The 22,223-nt window shown below is 40.8% G+C and overlaps 1 protein-coding gene across 7 annotated transcripts; it reads left to right on the forward strand.

Annotated features, from left to right (window-relative positions):
• The first annotated feature begins 11,988 nt into the window (after positions 1–11,988).
• marchf7 (membrane-associated ring finger (C3HC4) 7) lies at positions 11,989–21,839 on the forward strand. Of its 7 annotated transcripts, none has more exons than XM_088370836.1 (11): positions 11,989–12,144; positions 14,304–14,510; positions 15,706–15,840; positions 16,391–16,559; positions 17,374–17,550; positions 17,623–18,643; positions 18,936–19,105; positions 19,779–19,882; positions 19,957–20,061; positions 20,300–20,311; positions 20,772–21,839. In XM_088370836.1, exons 2-11 carry the CDS (start codon positions 14,313–14,315, stop codon positions 20,991–20,993), a joined length of 2,313 nt encoding a protein of 770 aa, XP_088226962.1. In that variant the 5' UTR covers positions 11,989–12,144; positions 14,304–14,312; the 3' UTR covers positions 20,994–21,839. The 7 variants fall into 7 exon arrangements, 6 of the variants coding, with proteins under 6 accessions (XP_088226962.1, XP_088226960.1, XP_088226959.1 ...); XM_088370834.1 differs by having other exon boundaries at positions 12,051–12,134; positions 17,377–17,550; XM_088370833.1 differs by having other exon boundaries at positions 12,053–12,134.
• The last annotated feature ends 384 nt before the right edge of the window (positions 21,840–22,223 follow it).

A 22,223-nucleotide genomic window follows, 5' to 3' on the forward strand; every position in this document is an offset into this window, starting at 1 on the left:
TGCCAGCGGGTTGTTGCTCAAAGAACACTCGATGTTTTGTTTGTGGCTGAAAATCTTGAAATATATATATAAAGTAGAAGAGAGGACTTACCTTAGGTCATCTCATGTTCAAAGCAATTAGCTTGATGATCTCATTCCTCCCGAGTCATGTAGCCACTATTTTCCTCTTCTTCTTGATGGTTATAATTTTTTTAATAAGAGGATTTAGACAAGTTTAGAGCACAATTCTTACTAAATGTGTCTTTTATAATACAAAATGTTATATCAATGACAGGGAAGATATTTCAACTAAAATACCAAAAAGTTCATTTCAAGAAAAGTATTTTTTCTTTTATATCTAATATTTAGCTTGGTTATAATGAGGTAGGGACAAGAGGGAAAAAAGCTATTTTGGGGGCTACTTAAGAGTATTTGGTATTTTAGATCATATTTATGAATCACTGTTACAACACCTACACATACATTTTTGTCTCAGGACAAACAGATTTACATAATAAGTGTAGTTTCCGTCTGCATTATTTGAATGGAATTTTCCTCTGATTCTAGAATGACCCTCATACGCATGTTCTCCATCTTCCGAGGTCATTGATTTCTCTCTCTGTGCTCCTTTTTTCCATTACCTGTTGAGATGGGGGGTTGGAGGTGGCTGCAGTTCTTCAAACAAAATCCTCGCCATCTGCCTGTGTAGCCTCTGGCCCCCCTGCTGTATTTCTCCATCTACTCTCGTCGCAGTGCTGACAGGCCGTGAGGAATGACAGTGTTTGTCATACAGTAGCGGGGAGAAGCAAGGATTTTTTAATTGCATTGGAGAATCTTCATTATGGAGAGCGTGTGGGGGTGGGAAGAGCAGAGTGGGCAGAATGAGGAGAGTGTGTGCATGTGTGTGTGCGCGCGCGCGTGCATGTGTGTGTCTTTTTTTAAGGAGGGGGGGCCACTCTGAGCATCGTCATTAGGAGAAGGCACTAGCCGCAAAGAAGGGTGGGCCCTCTTTGCATACACACTGAGAATGGCTGCCGTACCTCAGTCATTTGTAACATAATAAGTGCCAGCACAATGACTGCAATGCGAGAAAGAGCACCACAGGGAAGAGAAGGGGGGGAAGGGAGACCGCATGTCTGTTGAGGAGTTTTGTGTGTGTGTGTGTTGATTAGAAAGTATAATGAGCGCTGAAGAAACAAGAAAAAAAAACTCTCCTGAGACTGATGGAAAACAAATTAATCTGGTGATTCGGATTTAATTATTATTTTTCTATTAGTCCAACCTGCAAAGACAGGGACAGGCGTCAGAAGCGAGGAGCTGTGCTTGCATTTATTGATTTTCGCACAGACACATTGAGGGAATACAGATGAATCTGCCCTCCTCCCCGCACAATGTGGGATGATGCCATTAACACGACAAGCTTGCAGCAACTCCGAGATGCTTAATTTGAACAGCATAAAGTGAGCTTAAAATAGTGCTCAAACGAGAAAAGTGGCCTAAGGAAAGTATCCTTTTTACACAGCAGAATTACACCTTGACTATCATTTGGCACTAAAGTACATAATAACAATTAAGCACCCAATAAATTAAACTAAGACAATGTTCTGCTGTGTTAAGCATCGTTGTAGCGCTTACACTCGTACAGTAATTCAATTTTCTCTTTTGCTTTGTATTAATATAAGAACCTCGCGAGTGAACTGCAATTAATTTCGCCACATCAGGCATCCTTTCAATACATCACCGCCATTGAACACAATATAACAGTACACAATGTAATACTTTGCAAAGTCAATGATTTGAACTGCAGACGGTGATTAAAGCACGGGGGACCAATTTGCCGCTGGTGTATGTAATATTGCCGTGCCTCGAGTAACACACTAGCTCTCACTGACATGAAATTCTGCGATTATGCTACATGAACACTCCTATTGATTAGAGTGCAACCATCTGTCATTGAAGAAGGTTTGCAATTGATGTAATGGCTTTGAGTGTGCAGAGCCACTTGCAGATCTTCCTTAAGCTTGTCCTAAAATGGCGTATTGAAATCAATGGGACAGTGAAAAAGCGCTTTTCACTCTATACCTTTAACCCCAGGGACATGGTGAGGAAGCGCACTGAAATATGTGACACACTTTTGTGGAGCAGTGGTTCTAAAGTTAGCCCTCAGTGCCAGCATGCAACCACATTCCTGTTTTCGCTAAACGCATTCCAGTTAAATCAGAACAAACTAAACAATGAACAGTGGTCCAAATTATACTTGAGTAAATTGTCCGTATATCTTCAGGTAGAATTTTTACTTTTACTCCCTGCATTTGACAATAAATATCAAAGCTTTCTACTCCTTACTCGGTCAAAATAAGCTCATTACTTTATAGACAACACATCGTAAAAAAGAAGTCAAGTGGACCGTGACAAAAGAGTTTGGGGATTTATGAAGGGAAACTAAAACCAAGGTGTCAAAACTTTCATTTCTGTTATAGTTTTAATATGACTTTATTATGATCTTCTTGATCAACTGCTGCTTTATTTTTATTTTTTATTTTTATTTTTTATCTTGTATTATTATTTATATTTATTATGATGTTTTTTGTGACTATTTTTACATTTTTAGATCTTTGCTCTCACAATCATATATATATCATCACAAATTCCTACCTAAATATTCAGCAACAACAAACATCATCTACTGAGTCATGTACTTAATCGAGAGTCTGAATTTCATTTTTGCGGATATGCTCATTAAACAATGTATTGTACAATGCTTTTTGACAATTCCTCTGACGTCAGCTGCATGTTTTCAATCTCAACCACACTGTGTATAATAAACAATTAATTTTTACTTGATTAATTAAGTACATCTTTTTTGTACTTTTATTAAAGTAAGTCTGGGCTTTTTTTTTTTTTTTTACTCAAGTATCAGCACTTGAAGGAGACGTCACCACCAACATTTTCTTTCGTTATATGTTCCCCTACTCGCTTATACGCAGCAATCTGATTAATATTGCGTTTGTGGAATATGAGTTAAGCAGCAAAACTCACCCACTTTTATCCATCACCAGTTTTGTGAACCTGAGCCGTGATTAGTTGTAACCCGAGAGCTGGCAACTGATGTCATTTTCAGTTGGCAGCAAGTTGCAAAATGGCTGCTCCCTGAGATGAATAAAAACAGGTGTACATATTTTGCTTGTTTAATTCATATTCCATAAATGAAACATTAATCAAAATACTGTGTTTCAACTAATTGGGCTACACGGAACAAATGTCCCCTTTAAATACAGACTAAAGAGTGCTTTGCCATCCCTCTGGATAAAAAGTAGTAGACGCTATCTATATTTTTTTCTGTCAGGTTGACTAATAAACCTGACACAGTTCAAAGTAGAGCACTTTCAACAGTGTTTATCGCAGCGTATGTAACTGTGCCTAGCCCCTCTGCATGATGTAATACACAGAAGGGAGAAATCATCATAATAGCAGAGTAGTGGAGTGACTCATTTGTTGATGAGGTGTATTCACAGTGTCATTCGGTGATGAGATGCGTGCACATGGTGTCAGTGTGTGACCGATAGAGCGGGAGGAAGAAAGACAGAGCGAGAATGCATTAGTGCACTGCTTTTCTGGGAACGAGGAGTCACTTATGCCGGGAAAAGTGCAGAAGCAAGTCCGAGACCCTTCAGTGATGCATCGCCTCACAAAAGCATGCGCTCGCAAACAAATGTCTCCCCGGCCAGGCCAAATAACCCCAACCCAACAAAAAGACATTCATACTCATGTCATTTTATGCACACGCCAAACAAATTTTCCATTTTTGGCTAAGTGCTTTGCTTTTGCTGAGGCAATCAAATTTCTATTTCCTTCACATGAACATCACCCTAGGAAAAAAAACATAGTAGTTGAATACACTAAGCTGTGCACTTTCTTTGCACAATTAGATCAACCGAAAGTAAAGTAACGTGGAGTTTCCTCTGACATAAAAGAAAAAAGCTTCTCACACAAAGTGATCTTTCATTCGTTGCCTGAATGGTTGATCTTGTTCTGCATTTGTGACACCTGCAGCCGAGGGGATTTCATTTGTCACGGCTGATGTGAAACTAAATGTGAGTCTCAGTGGTTCTCAAACTTTTTGCTCCGATTACCATATGAAACGTACTTGCCACAAATAAGAAGTGTGGTGACCTGTCTTGCTGTACGAATGAGGACAAACATGGACCTCAAACTGGATATGCTCGACTGTTTCCTGAAATGCTTTTTCTATTTTGAGTAGGTTTTGGTTGGTTTTCTTACTATATTAACCTTGTGTTGTTTGAATAATACTTTCACAATATTGTGAATCCTGGAATTCGCATCTTGACTTTTTATGAAGTCACCCAGCAGTGACTTGTAATGCAAAGCCAACCCTTTCAGAGTTTCCACACAAAGAAAATCCACAGGAGACTCTCAGCTCTTATTGACAGCAATTGTTGGAAAAGTCGGTCGTCAGAAATGTTCCCTGCTTCCTTTCAAGCATTGACAAGTTTGATTTGGCTGAGCGTTCTCTTCAAATTTCAACTGTTGGTACCTCTGTATCATAAAACGCCAAATGAAATCAAACCATTTCCAAATGCTTTGTATAGATAAGAAAACATGAAATGTGTAAAACAAGACCTGTGGAAAATGTCTCATAAAAAAGCTATGAACGTTAAATAAAGAAATTCCTTCTCTTGTTCAAGACAAATCCACAGTATGTTGAGTGGATGTGTGTGAAAAAACAACCACAGCTGCTTTGCATATTTTTCTGAGCAGCTTGTAATGAGGTATTGCTTTCTATTATGCATAATTCAGCATTCTGAAAACATTTTTGAAAGTATTGCTGATTTTTCCACAAAAAACATCAAAATCAACAGAAAGTGCCCGAGTCCATTATTTATCCATCCATCCATCCATTATCTCAACCGCTCATCCTCACGAGTTTATTAAGAGAGCATAAAAAAGACTGATTCAGGATACCTTTCTGATGTGAATGATACTTTAGGCATTCTTTGGTCTTTGTTCCACATATGAAAAAATACAGATGGACAGTGAAATCTAATGATTAAAAAACAGCACCCAAATTCTTCGTGAGGTCCAATTATAGTCTTTTGAATGCACAAAGAAATGTCCATACATATCACGTGCTATTTTCAGACTGCAGCGAGACCACACAAAAAAAGCTTTCAGGCAAATCCTCACGTTTGAACTGCTGCATATCAAGCATTGTTATATGTAGGAAGAAAAAAAAAAAGCCATCATGTCCAAAAACAGTTTCATGTTTCAAAGGCACAATTGGTGAGAGTTTTGTGCATTACCTTTATCTTGATGACAAAAACATGCACATATATGACTGGTGAAGAAGACCCGGAACACTCAATAGAACAATGTTATTTAGCTATGTCACAGAAAATTACACATTAACTGTGGACATGATATCATTTGTCAAGTCATAATCTGTAGTAGAACATTTGATATTGGTCTTTTCTATTAATTTAAACCACTGTAACATAGAACTGTACACAATTTCAACACAAGGTGCGCTTGAATATAATCAGAAACTGTTCATAAATCATAAGTCAACATAAAGTGAAATAAAAATGTAATCCAAATAAATGAAAGCAGGCCATTCTAAAAAAAAAAAGAATAAATGCAAATCTACTGTACTGAAAAGTTAAATACAACTAAACTGTACAAATGCACACTGATGATCTAGGAAAAATAGTGATATAATTAGTATATAGTTTACAATAGTTCATTTCTATGTACCAAATGAGTTGATTAAATTGATGTCGATAAACATGTATGTAGACAAAGTATTCACCGTTTTGCATGCTTGAAGTGGATCAAAAGGATAATTATGCTCAGCGGAAATCAGTAGATCATAAGGATTCTGACTTAACATCGTACTTATTGCAATCATTGTTGAAATAAAGAAATTCAAGGCCCTTCAGAAACCAGTCCAATAAATTGCACAAAATGTTGAGCTTGCTCAAAATATTTGCCCGGGATCATTAGTAGATGTTTCTGGGTCTGTGGGGGTGGGCCCTACAAACAAATAATCATAATAGTAACAAGTCTTGTGTTAATTAATAGTGGCAGGCCTGCGTCGCTCCTGGCGGCATGCAAGCAGACATTGTGGCCTTTCCTCGGTGACGCCTGGTCAGAAATAGGGCACCGCAGAGCACAGAAATGATCACAATGGTGACATCATCTTTGCCTTCAATGTGCAGAGGCTCCCCTCAGTGCTCCTCTTAAACAAAGAGCAGTGGGCATGGAGGGAGGGAGGCAGATGTCACTTTGTGTCTGGGGAACATTAAGCCCAACAAATGTTCGCTGAGTGTTTTGGGGGAAGCCTTTTAGTGCTTGTGCTGGGTTTAGACAACTGCTTGGAAAAAGTCCCTAATTGAAAATAAACGGCTCCAACATTTCACTTTGTCATTACCCTCTACGACACGTGGATTTCAATAAACCAGGCAGATCAACAGGATGTATGTAGGCCTCAGACAACGAGAGCAAAAGTGTTGCCACATGTGGCCTTGCCTCTTTGCCATTCTCATTTACCTGATCTGTTTCCAATTGCAAAGAACTACACAGACCAAAAAACATCTGTCAATAAGAAAAAAAAAAATGCATTTCCTTTCCATTAACACATGATTGAGAACATCACCACCACTGTAAGGAAATACGATATTACCTCTAGGCATAATACAGTGACATTTAAAAAAGGTTTACTGCCTATAGATGCCACATAATGGTGGCAAAGCACTATTTTTGTCCAAACCAAGCTCCTCACCTCACTTTAGTTCATTAGCAGCAATTCACTACTTTTGCCTGAATGAAACTCCTCAACGCATTTTAATGTTGTTCCTTGGCACCGCAAGGTGGCGCCAATGTGCTACTTTTGCCCAAATGAAGCTCCTCAGCTCACTCCAATGTCATTATTTGGTGCTAAGATGCACGCAAAGCTGTTTTATTGTTTTGGCTTTAGCACAAAAACACAAGTAGGGGGCATTTAAGCGAACAAAGAAAGAGAATTTGCAAATGTTGCAAGTATGTGCGGGTTCACTGACTCTTCGTAGTCAGATTATTTCTTTTAAATCCATTCAACTCTGCCGTGTTTTGAGTTTTTCTCTGACTTGGATTTTCCTTTTGATTTGCACTCAAAATAACTCAAAACATTTTACCCTCATGTTGCTTCTGAGTGCTTTCTCCTCACAGAGCATGGCAGGGGCTCTTGCTCTTTGTGCTCTTGAAGACACCGAGCTTAGTATCATCATTCTCCTCTGAACCAGCCTTTGTGGTGTCCGTGTGGCTCCACAAGCAGAGTGAGAGAGGAAAGCTGAGCAAGCGAGGGAGGGAGAGGAAACCGATTCTCAAGACCTGAACGAGCCGTGGGAAAATAGGGGTCTTGTAGAGGAAAAGCAGAAATGTCTCAGGACATTCCTTTGTGATTACACACTGCTGGACAAATCCAGACATTCTTCAAGTTATTTTGTATTTTAAGGCTTGAGCAAAATCCACACTGTGGGCATGGTTTTATTTTTCTTCTTAATTGTACAAGTTGTCCACAGAAATGGGTTTTATGTATTTATGTATTTACTCATCCCGCCCCTCCTATCAAACAATGCACACAAAACCAGCGGACATTCCAACAGCTTATTTCCTCTTGCAATCACAGAACATCATTTCTTTGTGGCACGTTGCTATTTTGCACATCTCTATGGGGCCGTTATTATTCTATTCATCCCAATAGCTCAATCACCCACCATTGTTTGTGCACTTGGTTGGTTTTATTATCGCACTCTTGGACACTTTAGCTACTAATAGCCATACTTTGTGTAAACTGAGAGATGAAGAAGAACTGACATTTTCCTGTCAAGGTTTCACCACAGCGAGTAATTTGCATTAATTGTTTGGCACAATATTTCCACGTCAGATGGCGTCATAATTTCATTACTTCGGCCCCATCTTGCGGCATCTTGGTGGTCTGTTGAAATAGGTTGAGGAACTTTATTTCGACTAATGTCATAATTTGCAACCATGTTGGTACTGATAAACTGTTGAAGGAAGGAACTGTGTCAAAGTGAGTTAAGGACATTCAGAGAAAAATAATACTATGATGCCATCTTGTGGCATCTAAAGGCAATTATAAACTGCGGGATTTTCACAATGTGTGGCAGGGCTTGTTCAGAAATACATTCTTTGTGTGTTTTAATATCATAGACCACAACCTATGATAGAGATTCTGATCCTGTCCTAGTGAGGATAAGCGGTACAATGATCAGACTGCTGTACATCTAAAATGCCCAACCTATTCACAATTATTCGGCCGCTACATCGATCTGCCGTGAAGCATGCCTTCCCTTCCACTCGTGATAAATGACCAACACCTCAGAGAGACAGGTAAGTATCCATCTCATATCCAAGGCCCATAAAAAAAAGGGAGTGGAGCAAGAGGAGGATATCGTGCGCCCAGCTCAAGTTACATGCATGCCCATGAGCAGAGGTGGCCCGGCCCAGAAGACTTTGAGCTGCCTTCAGTGGAAAAACAAGCATGTTCCCCCCCCATGTCACAGCTAGCATGAATGAGAAACCGCTCTGAGGAATGCTCCATTATCATCCTATCAGCGGCACTGGGGGAGGAGAGCTTGTTGTCTCTGTTCACACAGCAGTGTGCACAATCATGTGTCTGAAGGAGGCAGGGGTACAGAGAAGGGGGGTGGGGGGGCTGGTCTATAGCCCTGCAATTGGGTTGAGCAGTCTCCTCCCCTCCACAGACCTTGTACTTCCTCGTTTGTCTAGGTCACACGTCCTTTTTTTTGTCAGCAATTAATTTGCGGCACCACCCTCCTATATTTATCCCTTTCGCTCTCCGATTCTCCTTCACCTCTTGCTCTGTTAGCCTTGAGTAGATTTACATTTGGCTGATCACTGTTGTGCTGCATACACCAGACTGATAATGGATCGCTGGTGCTTTCGAGTGCAACATCTTACCATGTATGATGAGTATGCTGTTGACCTTCACAATATCATGCATGTAGCTGTAAAAAAAAAAAAAAGGTTCTGGCTGGCCTTTTTGGAACCCTTTGCACTTAACACAACCACAATATGTTACAGTTCTACTAAAACTAAACTGCTTGTGAAAGCTGAAACTCTGAACTGAAATGCTGTGGGTATATTTCATGTGTTGAAATGTGGTCACAACACTACATTTGCACGCATCAGTTCCCACAACTCTGGGAGGAGAATCAGTCAAAAATGTGGAAGAAGGAAAGAAAAATGTAAAATCTCTCAATTTGGAATTTTAGGAATGCTAAGCATAGTAATAATCAAGACGATGGACCTGAGCTGATCAACTGAAAGTTGGAATAATTTAAAACAGGCAAGAAATGTAGAAACGGGTCAATATGTGAAATATCTTCCAATGGAAATATTATTATGGAATTTGAGCAATGTCCTAAATCTTTCCAAGGTGTTGTGAAGGAGCTGAACAATTTGAAAGAAGAATGGTTTGAATCGTGTGTGAATTGTGGAAGGTGATGTTCAAAATGGCAAATATCTCTTTTCCACCATGTGAGAATTTGTGGGATGCGATAAATAGTTCCATATATGATGTACTGAATGAGTGAACGTTCTGAATGGCTGTAGGTGAGAAATGTGGGAAGAAAAACTTGATATTTAATTAATAAAATTAATTAATTTGGGAATGTTGTCAAGTGTGGGAATTTAGGCAATGTGGATGTTTACGTGCAAGATGTGAGAGGTGGATATACGAGTTAAATTGCCTCTATTGATTTTAATAGGAGGTTTTTTTCATGGAAAAATGTAGAAAAACTGCTGATAGCGTATTCACCCACATGTCAATCAGCACCCGAATGTTTTAATTAAAAGCAGACCGCTAAATGAATGTGCACATCTGATCCTGTGTTTCCTGCTAAATTAGAGAGGAGTTAGAGTATGCAAATCAAATGAAGGCTGCTAATCCAGGATTTACAGCGATGACACGATATGCAGTGCTTTTCAAAACAATTATTCTAATTGATCTAATTAAACTTGTCGAAACCGGTCTGGTTGTCCCCTGACTTAGCAAACAACTTCTTGGAGTGCAAATTAAAGACGGACTATTTTCCACATTGGAAAATCAAGACCGCGGTAGGTAAAATTGTGAACTACACCGCTCTCTAGTGGTTTGAAAAATTCCCGAAATCACAATTACGTCACCTCTGAACAGGTCCGCATAAGCGATTTTTTGCACATGGGTCGCTGATGGTGTAAGGGTACGTTCATCTGTCTAGTGTGTGTGTGTGTGTGTGTGTGTGTGTGTGTGTGTGTGTGTGTGTGTGTGTGTGTGCGCGCGCGCGCGTGTGTGTGTGTGTGTGCGTGTGTGTGACAAAATAAACATCCTTGCAACCAGGAATAGAATGCTCCTTAATCTACTAAAATTTTCATCCAAATTTGAACTGCTGTTCTTTCTTTCTTTCTTTCTTTCTTTCTTTCTTTCTTTCTTTCTTTCTTTCTTTCTTTCTTTCTTTCTTTCTTTCTTTCTTTCTATTAAAAATAAATAAAGTATTTGATCGTGTTTCAAATATTTGTTTTGGCTGCAAATCTAAAAATTCTGCATTGCTACCATTGTTGGTTCAGTGATTTACTGTATTAAGTGTCTCCCATTTGGGGTTTTAAAGCAGCTGTCTTTACACATAAATTGAGATACAATCCCAACACAATTGGGCGCATGAGGATAAAATCATCATCTGGCCAAGTGAATATCTTCGAACAGTGTACAACGGACATCTTTGATTTTTAATGGTCTCATTAAGTAATTACAGTACATGCTGTGGCACGTCAAAGTGGGGGTTTGATGTGCACCTATTTATGTCCTCATGTCAAAGCAGTGCTGTTCAACAGCAATAAAACATTTACCTGTGACTGTTAGAATCAACACCATAAATGCTGTCGACTAAATGGAAGATTAAACAATTAATCTTTTTAATCAGCGGTCGTGAAATAGGGAGTACTGCACTGTTAAAGTGGTGGTTGACATGTTTGAGTTGCCTTAAAGGCCAAAAATTGAATATTCACTTCACACTAAAACTGTCATATTTTTTGTGAGTGTCACACATTTTGATGCATGTGAAAAGGTTTTTTAGTGTGGAAGATTTTTTTTCCCCTAAAGTGTGAGGCAATTGTTTTTTATTTGTGTCCGTGTGTGTGTATATGTGTGTGTGCGCGCGCGTGTGCATGTGCGCGCGCGTGTGTGTGTGACTTTTTTCAGTTAGTGTATGTGTGAGAAATGATTTGGTCTTCGTGAGTGAGGAAAATATTTCCTACATGGTGCATGTGAGAGTTGCTTTGATGTTTGCGAGAGATTTTAGGCATGTGTGATTTTTTGGGAGTGCGTATGAGAGATTTTTGTTGTGTGAATCTGAACTTTTGTGTAATAGTTTTGCATGTGAGAGAACAGAATGATTTGGCCCATCAACAAACAGAAGAAAAAGTCCACGTGTTTGGCTGTTTGGCTGTGGTTGACTTTCTGATGACATTGTCTCATAACCTTTTCATAACCTGGATGACGTCATTAGAAGAACAAGAATTGTGTTTCTGTTTGTGCGCAAAAAAAACTTGTGCGCGCTTGCGTGTGCTTCTATTATAAGCAAATATGTTGTTAATGCCCTTTGCATTCTCTCCGTGGCACTGTAGTGAGTTTCCTTCCAAATTTACGTGCTTTGAATTTAGGTCATTGCATTTTTAGTTCACCACTAGATGCCACTAAATTCGACACAATGTACGTTTGATGAGCACAACAAATCATTGCAAATTCAGATTTAAATTAGGTGGGGTTGCCCGGGTGCCAGAGGTTTCCTGCAAACGAAATTAGACGCTCATAGACGGACATAGATGACCGAGTACTATCAATCACTGAATTACAGGTTCCCACCGACCATTTGCCACATTCAATATGGCGGCGCGTTACTTACGCTTCTGATCGAAGAACATTTGGTTTCTACAACACAGGCGTACGTACGTGTTATCTCTGCACGTTTGTAGTGTGTATTTATGCCACGCCATGTGACTTCCTGGCTATGTGTGTGTTTGCGTGTGTGTACAATCACGCCAACTTCTCGCTTTGTCACTCTGTACTGCTTTACAAGGTAATTCAAGGTGAGTCTTTTCCCTTCGTCTTACTGTCCAGTTTATATTTGTCAACAAAAACAATTCATAGGCGGACAGTGGCAGCTATACTGTGAGGATTTTTTTGTTGCATCGAGAAATAAAAACTTAATTTTTCTCGAGTCAGCGCGAACGATAGCAATGCTAGGCTAACCTGTGATCGGTTGTCCTGTCCACCGAGCTTTAGCTCCACTTTTGAAGCTTACACCATTTCAAAGCAAACATAAGTACAAAACTCTACATCGTTACTCTTATCATCGCGCTCGGAGTTTTACAATTGAAATATAACCAGCAATGTTGAGTGTTAAAGATTGTTTTGAGGCCTGTTGACACGGTCTAAATTAAAACGTATCCATGGAGGCCACCTTGAACACTTTAGTCGATACATTTCCTATCCATCCATTAGCTTTATATATTAGTGCCTCGTTGGGAAGACCAACCAGCACACAAGAAGAACGACTGGGAATCGTGTCCCAAAAATACTAGGGTTACTCTTTAGATCTACTATTACGACCTTGAATTGGATATCAAGGCTGAAGCTGTTTGAGCATATGTTCAACATTAACCCATCTACTTGTTCTCTCTGGTGTATAGGAAGGCAAGACCGATCCTAGGGTGCTGCTGTCATGCCTGTTTTCCAGTACTCCATACTGCAGCACGCCCATTTCAATTAATTAGCTCACCAGCAAGCCCGTATATGCTTGACAACGACCCTGATCATTTCAATCACGTATTTGAACAAGGGAAACTTCTAAAACAGGCAGGATAGCGGCTCTCTACGTCTACCCCCGCACTAGTACGACAACATTGGCAACTACATGCTACCAGTGAGGCACAACTGCTCAAGTTGACATCTATGTGATGCTAGTACTACCAGTACCATTTTAAAATTATTCTAGTTAACACCTTGCACATACCTAGTAGTTCATTAAGATTATTCAGTACTGAAAACACATTTAAACAACTTGCCATGAACCCAAAGCCTGTACTAGTACACAGATATCACTTAAATGCTCCAATGGCTTGCCATACTAGTAATGTTTTTCACTAGTAATTGGCCTAATATTATACAATTAAAGTTTAGAAGAAACTTACTAGTTAAAAAAAAAACATCAACAGTGCTTTTACTAGTGCACTGAACTGTGACGACAAACAGCGTACTAGTACTTCAACCTTAAGATGGACAAGTGCTCAATGGGTGTTCTGTAATTTACTTTTTCGCTGAATTGTGGTGAAATGGAACAATGAATTTTTTATTTTTTTTTTAGATTTATTTGAGACAGTCCTCTATCAATTAGTAACGGACCAAATATTTTTGCGATATCTCGTATCATAAAGAGCCGTGGTCTAAAGCGCATCAAAGCAATCAAAAGCCCTAACTGAAGCGTTTGAGTCAGTCAAGAGAATGCTACTTGCACAATCAATGGTGTTAAAAAATACATCGAAAACAGTGGATGTCCCTCATGAGAAACTAAGAGAAACGAAAAGTAATTTATGGCAAGTTACTACTATGTGGCAAATCTGCAATTCTATTTCAAACCTGCTGATGTTTAGTGGTACTGAAAGCTGAACGTATGCTAATATGCTGAAATGTCTTACTAGTGAGGACAAACTAGTACTTGGGTTGGAGATAGATAGATAGATAGATAGATAGATAGATAGATAGATAGATAGATAGATAGATAGATAGATAGATAGATAGATAGATAGATAGATGTACTCAAAGGTCTGGGTGAAGTCTAACCATGTGACGGTTGCCTGATTGATGAGATTATAGGTGTCATCTTGCAAAGCCTTCTTGTTTAGTGTCAGTCTTTACAACAGCGGATGGTTGGCCCGTACGATTTGGTGTTCTTTGAGGACACAGACAGGAAGGTACACATAGGTTTAATGCCCAAAACGCACCAGGGAAATTCTGAACCGTTGTAAAAATGTAGTTGGGTTGTACGTAATGTTAGGGTCAATGACGCTGATGTATTTCTGGATGGAAAGAATGTCTGAACCTTAGCTTTCCGGTGCTTTCCCACTGGCTTTCTGACGCCACCTCTTTTGTCAACCAGAACAGGTTTTGACAGTCAGCGCCTCGCCTTGACTCTTTTAATGTCATCTCTGCCGGTAATTGTGATATGACATCTTTGTTTGCTCAACAGGGAGCCAGGATGGACTCCAGGTCTCTCCGACTTCCATTTTGCCTGTCCAGTTCAAAGTCGTCATACACTTCTAGTTCCAGAGCGTCCTCATCATCATCCTCCTCGACGTCAGCGGGCTCCAGCAGGTTGTACAGCCGGGAGACTCTGCCTCATCATGACCACTTTCCAAGGGTGTCATCCACTTACAAAGCAGATGTGGACCAAAAGGTACTATTTGTGGTCTTGCTGTATGCTTAGTCAAAGGGCATCCACCCCAACCCACATCTTGACTGCTCACATCAAGTTACAGCTTTCCCTGTGAATATATGTACTATCAACTTTACCGGTCAACTTAATTTAACCTCTAAACTTGGAATGTTAAAATCTGTCTATGACTTGAGCATTTCCTAGCATGTCCACTTTTTTGCCTCTTAAAACATCCTGTCTGAATTTAGCAAACTCAGCTCCATCCCGTAGGCTTGTGGTGTCAGTTAAAAAACTTGCCTAAGTCGCTCACGCTGATCAACGCTGTCCAACTGCGTTAATGCTTGCTGTCATTTGAGATGGCTTCTATCAATGTTCTCAACTTGCGTTCTGAGCGAATTAGAGCAGTGTTGCCATGTATGCAGTGTTGCCATGTATGTCAGTGGAGAAACAGTCGACTCATCGGGGGTCTTATTATAGAACATTCCCTGGCAGCTAACGCGCGTGTTTGAGTCCAGCTATTGGTCAAGACGCCTCTCACAAGATAGTGTTACTGATGGTCGGAGTTTGTTTCTGTTCCTGTTCTTTCCAGGAGAATCCAGGTTAATCTAGGTTTAGTGCAGGCACAATAACAAGCCTGTACATGTCTAATTCAGAATTAATTTTATTTTCGATGCCATGCTGGAGTTGACGCTTTTTACTTGGTTTTATGTTGTGAACTCTAAATTTACAGTCCTTTTTTGGGGGTGGAACTAATCGATTCATCTGATCCAGATTTAATTTAATACTGTCCAAGCTCTTGGATTTTTAGTGTCACGGTTTAATTGTCTGATTTCCATAGCCCTCCACAAAAGCACCGATTGTGTTGAATCAAAACTAAACAATTGTTTATGTCAAAAAACAATTACATTTTGTATATCTTCTAACATGTTACCAACCCAACGGGTAACCCAAGCATAATTTGCGCTTTTTCTGCAACGTCAATTTGAAGGTCAAATTCGGCAGATACTCAAAATCAAGCGACTTGGACCCGGTACAAAAAAAATATACCATCATCAGGACATCTCAGTTCCTGATTAAGAGTCAACTGTCAATTTTCCAAATGCCTGCATCCCTGTTTCCGCATTTCAATACAAGTGAACTATTTTTTTTTCTTCTTCTTCATAATAATTAGTAAGTAAATTAAGTATAAATGTAACTAAAATGTTCTATTTTCTAGAGTTCTCGCCTGCCCAGCTCATCCAGAGACTACAGCAGCTCTGACAGCCGCAACAGCTGGAAGCCTCTGACATCTTCCACTCGATCTTATGAGCGTCCATGGGCAGAATCTTTACTCAGCAGCAGGAGTAAACTGGTACTAAAGCTTTAACAAGATTTTGTTTGTAGGATGATTCATTAAGTTGTGGCCCTTCTCCATTATACTGGTTCTATCTCAAAATCGGCTGTTTTAGCCTTGTATGGTCATTTAGCCATTCCGTTTTCTTGGCGGCGAGTTATAATAGTTCCTCAGAACCTCAACCAACCTAGATCTAGAACGCTAGCCGAGGAATGCCGTAATGTTACTGTCATCTTTTGATTGTTCGAGGGATTAGGGCGTTTCTTTAAGTGACGTGGTAAGGAACTCCACTGCACACTGCTGCTTCATGGTTTTAAGTGAGCCAGACACAGCCCCCTGCCAGCTGCCTTCACTTCAATGAACATGCAGGTTTAGAACAAGTTTCTCTATAAGGCAAAAATGGGCCAGCCCGTTGTGAAACCTGTAATGGAAACGCGCCTTTAGTCACCAATATGCATCAGGGACTGGGACTTTCCAAGTGATTAGAATTAAACTGAGGAGATCCAAATCCAGCTGTAGAGTCCGAAAGACTTCGTGATCTGAAACTGAACACCTGCTTTTTCTGCAGACTGACTCCGAGGAGAACTTTGGCCGTTCAAGTCTGTTGACCAGAATTGATGATGGAGACAATAAGCGGGCCAAACTGACATACAGCAGCAGAGGACTGTACTCTAACACGCCCAGCACCTCACAGACAGGATCCACCTACTCTAGTAGTGGGTTTAACAATGCCAGAGGTACCTTAAAACCCAATTTAACCAACAACAACAAAAACGCCGTTATCTTAGCAGCATTCTCTCTCTCTCCCAAAGGGATGAGCTGAAATTGGCACTTAGAAATGTCCTTAGTTTTGAAATAAAATCACTATTTTTTTTAATGAGGTTAACGTTAACCCAATCAAAATATATAGTTAATGTGTTAAATGACTATTCTAGCTGCAAACGTCTTTTTTTTTTTTTTTTTTTGCAATATCAACATAGGTGTATAAAGGCCTATTTCCAGCAACCATCCCGGTGTTTTAATGGTCCATTGTGTTTGCTAATTGTGTTAGAAGGCTAACGGATGATCAGAAAACCCCTCAAAAAACTCTTGTGCAATTATGCTAGTTTTCATGGGATATATTAAATTGCCTGAGTGACCCCAAACCTTTGAACGGTAGTGTATACAATAGGTCTGTAAGTAAAAAAACAACAGCAATTTATTTTTCTACAGATTGGCATGCCAACTTCAGGAACTAATGTAAGTAGTAGCATTTAGCTAAGCTTGATTGACTAGATAATGCTTCTTTTCCATTGCCGTTGATTTGTCGGTAACCATTTATGATTCAAGAGGTAACAGCCGGTCAGTGATCAATTGTCACCAACGGACAACACCGGTTAACATATTAAATCATTTTTTTAGGGTTTGACAGTGAATAACATAAAGTACAAATCACAGCACCAATAGAAAAGTTATCTTTCATTATTGTGCTTGTTTTATCACTCTGTATAGACAGGGACAATGCAATGTGATTTTCAGCCTATATGGCACCTAATTTCTGTACTTTTTCAGCAGGTATTAAAGAGAAACACAGCGAGTCGTCCTGGACTTCGAGCCATTTTCTGTCGCGGTCTTCACCTTTCCGCTCAAAGCCCCTGTTGCCAAACAAAGAAGTGGAGACGCCGAATGAGTCGGGTCTGTCAGAGCTGCGTGATGGAAGGGCAAGATTTCAAGAGCTGAAGTCTTTGTGTAGGTGCTTTTTGTGAACATTCTGAGGATTTGCTTGTTTGGTTGTTGACATACTGTCTTTGCTGCCCTCAGACCACACCTCAGACCGTCTGACTTCCACTTACGCCCAAGGAGCCCGACCCAAAGATTCGGCCTACTCTTCTTGCTCCTTCACTGCTGAGCGAGAAAGGTCTCCTGGTGGTCACGTTGCCTCCACCTCCTCTGCTCATCGCTTCTCCACACCACGTGACTACAACAGCCGACCCTCAACCCGGGTCTTGAACGCCTCATCCAGCTATGCCCCATTTCAGGAACAGCCTTCCTCCCGCAGGCGTGAAGCCCCACTGCCTTCGAGAGCTACTTCCGACGGTGGCGACCGCCAACGGCGAACCTCCACACGGCATCTCTTATCCCGCCTCCTGTTCTCGCCCCGCTCCAGCCAAGACTCCTCCTCCTCCTCCTCCACCTCCAGTAGCTCATCCAGCGGCCGCTCGGTTGATGATGACAGTCTGTCTTTGGAAAGCGACGAGGGCGCCGGGACGGATGCGGAGCCGGCCTCTCACCGGTGGCAGGCAAACGCCACCGGGACAAGGCAGTGCAGAGCTGATCTCTCTCCGATATGGGAGGATAAGAATTGCGGCGTGGCAGGAGCTAGGGTGGCGTCACCCAGAGAGCCTCAAGTTATGAGCAGAGAGGCGGCCAGTGACGTAAACTCCAGGCTCTCTTCCTCCCTGCGGAGCCGCTGCTCTCCTCTCCTCTCTCGTCTTCAAAGACACGCAAGGGGAGTTAGCGCACAGTCATCTGCCGGCCAAAGCCGTCCTCAACACTTGCTGAGAAGATGGGACAATCGTGAACAGAGAGCGCCTCAAAATGATGACGAAGATGAGGATGACGATGAGGATGAAGAGGAGCAAGGGGCGGTGGGTCTGAATCATTATACCAGTCCTCGCAGGCAAGAGGAGTTACCTCAAGTAGAGGAAACTTTAGCGGGCTTGGCGCAGCGCCGCAGGGGAGATCCACTCCAAAACGAGTCCACGAGACCTCAAGTTGGCCCTGAGAGGACGCTGGACGTCGCAGGGAGCAAACAAGAGAAGCTTCGCATTATTAAGGAGAGGTAATTGACAGGGCTATAGGTCCCGACAAAGAGATAAGCAGCACATAGGAGGGGGGGGGGGGGGGGGGGGGGGGGGGGGGTACATGCCAAAGCATTGTATTGCCAAGAATTTACAAGAAGACAAATGTACAAAGTCCTTTTGTGCCGCACTGTCAGAAGACCAAGGCTATAAAATCTATGCTCAAATAGAATTCATTGAAATTAAATTAATTGATCCATTTCTAGCGTTTGTTAGTAGTGTGTCGTCATGGTACAACACAAAGTCACACTGATGCCTTTTCCCCCCCGCTAGACTGCTGCTGGAAGATTCTGACGAAGATGAAGGAGACCTGTGCCGAATTTGCCAGATGGCAGAGGTGTCGGCATCCAACCCCTTGATTCAACCATGTCGATGCACAGGAAGTCTGCAGTATGTCCACCAGGACTGTATCAAGAGATGGCTCTGCTCCAAGCTTGGCTCAGGTGAGTGGTGTCAATTAGCAGTAGGGCTTATTTAAATTTAGGCTTCACGCGGCAAAATAAGCAAGCTCAATGCTAATTAATTCAAATGACCCTTGCATCAACCTTTTTGGTTTTCTAACAGTCTTGCCACAGTGTACCATCTACAGTATTTTCCGTCCCATAACGTGCTTCGGGTTAAAAGGAGCAGACTCAATTATGGGGGTGGCCCATGCGTGTTAAAACATATGGTATACAAAAAAGGTAATGGGACCAAAACACTGAGTTCTGCTGAACTTATTAACAGTGTAGAGTACGATATTCACATTGTTTATCAATCTTCATCTACAACTCCAAAGTTCTCATCTTTTGTATCCGAATGAAACTGCTAGGAAAGTTCACCAATAAACATGCCAAGTTCCTACTTGTCATTATGAGTCAGCCTCGTCACGGTGCATTTCAGCAATCATCTATTTTTACCAGGCTTATTTTTTCTCCCAAGTTCCTGTTAAACTAAAGTACCTGTATTTCTACTTAAGCACAATGTGAGATAGTTTTGCCAATTCTGTCTTTTAAGCCATTTCAACAATCATCTATTTTTACTAGGCTTATTTTTCCTCCCAGGTTCCTTTTTAACTAAAGTACCTGTATTTCTACTTAACAATGTGAGATAGTTTTGCCTATTCTGTCTTTTAAGCCACCAACATGGAGGCCATCACAACTTGTGAACTCTGCAAAGAGAAGTTGCGCTTGAACATAGACAACTTTGATATCCAGCAGCTGTACAGGACGCACGCGCAGGTAAGGATGTCACTGTCGATCTTCTCAGAAACATTAGCGCACAGTGTGCTGAGGCGTCTCGTCTCGCTCTGCAGTTTAAATATGACGACTTCATCAGCCGTGGTGTGCATCTGGTGGTCCTGTTGCATCTTTTTGAACAGAGGTTCGCTGATGTCCTGGGGGCAATGGATACAGCCGGGGTGAGTAAACAAGCATGAACACACACCTTTTCCGTCTACATCAGAGTCCAAATCCAATAGTGTACTTACATTTCAAATGAAACTAATGGCAGGCATATCTGTATGCTTTGTTACACCCATGATTTCACTGTGTTGTATAGTTTGACTGCTTTCTGTTATGAATGAAACTCAGAAGTATTTTACTGTTTATAGGAATGTTAGTTTTGAAAAGAGCCAATTGTTCCCTCTTCCCATCCAGTCATTTAACCTGGTGAGAATTCTTCCAGAACACTTGGACAACCCAGAAAGTATGTCTCTTATTTTTTCCTCACATGCTGCAAACAAAGGCGCGTGTATATATATGGAAAGCCGTTTGAGCATTTAGTCCAGTTTGACACTGACTGGAATGGCGGCGTTGTGGCCTCCGTATGGAGGGTAGGTAGGGTAAAGCATTGGATCCAACATGGCAATCCACATGAACGTAAGGTTTCTATTTTATCTGGATGCTGCGTGCGTGCTTTCATGAAGCTGAAGAAATTACGGGAGATGGACAGCAAGTTGGGCATCGGAATAAGAGTTAGATCTGGTATATTTCCAAATATATATTTTTTCAATACATACATATACGACATACAGCTGCATGTGGGGAAAAAAACGCTCAAATTGCTTTCCACATATCCGTGCACGCGTGTGCCAATGGTCTGGTTCACCAACTTTTGTCATTCTTGCAGATCTTCTCGAGGAAAGTCTCCGCCAGGAACAAGACAACCGACCTTCTGTTGACTTCTCTGACTCGGACGACAACCTGGACGAGGAATACTGATCATGATAATCTGCTTGCGAGAAATGGGAAGCTGTTGAAGAATTTCTTCCATATCCTTGATATTGTTGCTGTTGGGCGAAGTTGTCCCATTTTCAAAATTGTTAATTTGACAAAAAAAGCGCTGAGTTAAATTTTTTTACCTTCAGTGTCACAAAAGTAAATGACTCAGGTTACATCACCTCAAAGTATATTTTCAAAGGCCAGCGACATCAGTGATGCAATTAAAAATTAATCGACTAAGGAGTTTAATCAGGAAATTAATCTGCAGACGAGATTGTCATTCACTAAAAAAAACGTTTGGACTTTGAATGTTCAGGGGACATAATGGTGCATGACCCCCCGAAGAGAGAGCAATATGTGGCATATGTGAACCAGTTTGTTTGCAGTCTATTCTCAACAGTTCACGTTACCTTTCCCCACATTATGTTATTTACACATAATTTCCCAATTAGTATCCGTTTGTATAAGAATGAGAAATGAAACCAATTTAAAAATCACCCAACAGCGAAGGTATAGTTGTCAATGCTCTACAAGTGCACTGCAATGTCTCGCTTGAGAGGACAAAGAGTATCCTAGTGCTAAAGGCTTGGTAAGGCAAGGATGAGGAATAAATACTTAACTCACATTTTGGTTTTGATTGCCCACTCTGCAAACATTTACAGATATGCAAACTACAAATGCAGTGGTGTGTGAAATCAGTTGCTTCAGCACGTTTGGTATGAGTGCACTTTATTTCGTATATTTCAAGACAAATACAACCACAAGTGCTTTAATGTTGACAATTTGCTTTGGTCTGCTTTTCCGCTTGAGCGCAAGCGTGTCCAGCTCTCAGATATCTTCTTTTCAGTGTTAAAGGGTGAAAAGATGTGTTAAAGCATAAGTTGAGTTTTAACATGTTTATCAAAATAAAAGTTGATTGTGAAAAGCTATGTTTTAACATGTTTATCGAAATAAAAGTTGATTGTGAAAAGCTTAACAGGGAGTTACTTTGGTATGTTATTGCCGTTTGGAAGTTGCCTTTCTGTGATTCCTCCAGTCTCTGTTGCACCTGCTGATTTAGCAAGTTTTTATTTTTTTTTTATGAAACATCTAATACCTGTTAAGTTTGCCATTCAGCGTCCTTGCAATTTGTAAAACGGTCAGTGCCTACCCAGTCATGAACCTCACCACATGTCACTAATTAATACCTTCACTCCTGCTCTGTGAAGGTTGGCATTGACTGGTCTTTGGGTGTTTCCTGACAGCTCTTTCAAATGCTACTGAGTCACCTTGAAAAGTTGGTGGCTTCAAACAAAAGGTGCTTTGTACTGAGATATTCAACACATCAAGCTGTAGATACCTGGGATTCTTAATGTCTTAT

This window comes from Syngnathus floridae, chromosome 3 (assembly GCF_059516105.1).
Source record: "Syngnathus floridae isolate MCC-2025c chromosome 3, RoL_Sflo_1.0, whole genome shotgun sequence".
NCBI classification, from domain to species: Eukaryota; Metazoa; Chordata; class Actinopteri; order Syngnathiformes; family Syngnathidae; genus Syngnathus; species Syngnathus floridae.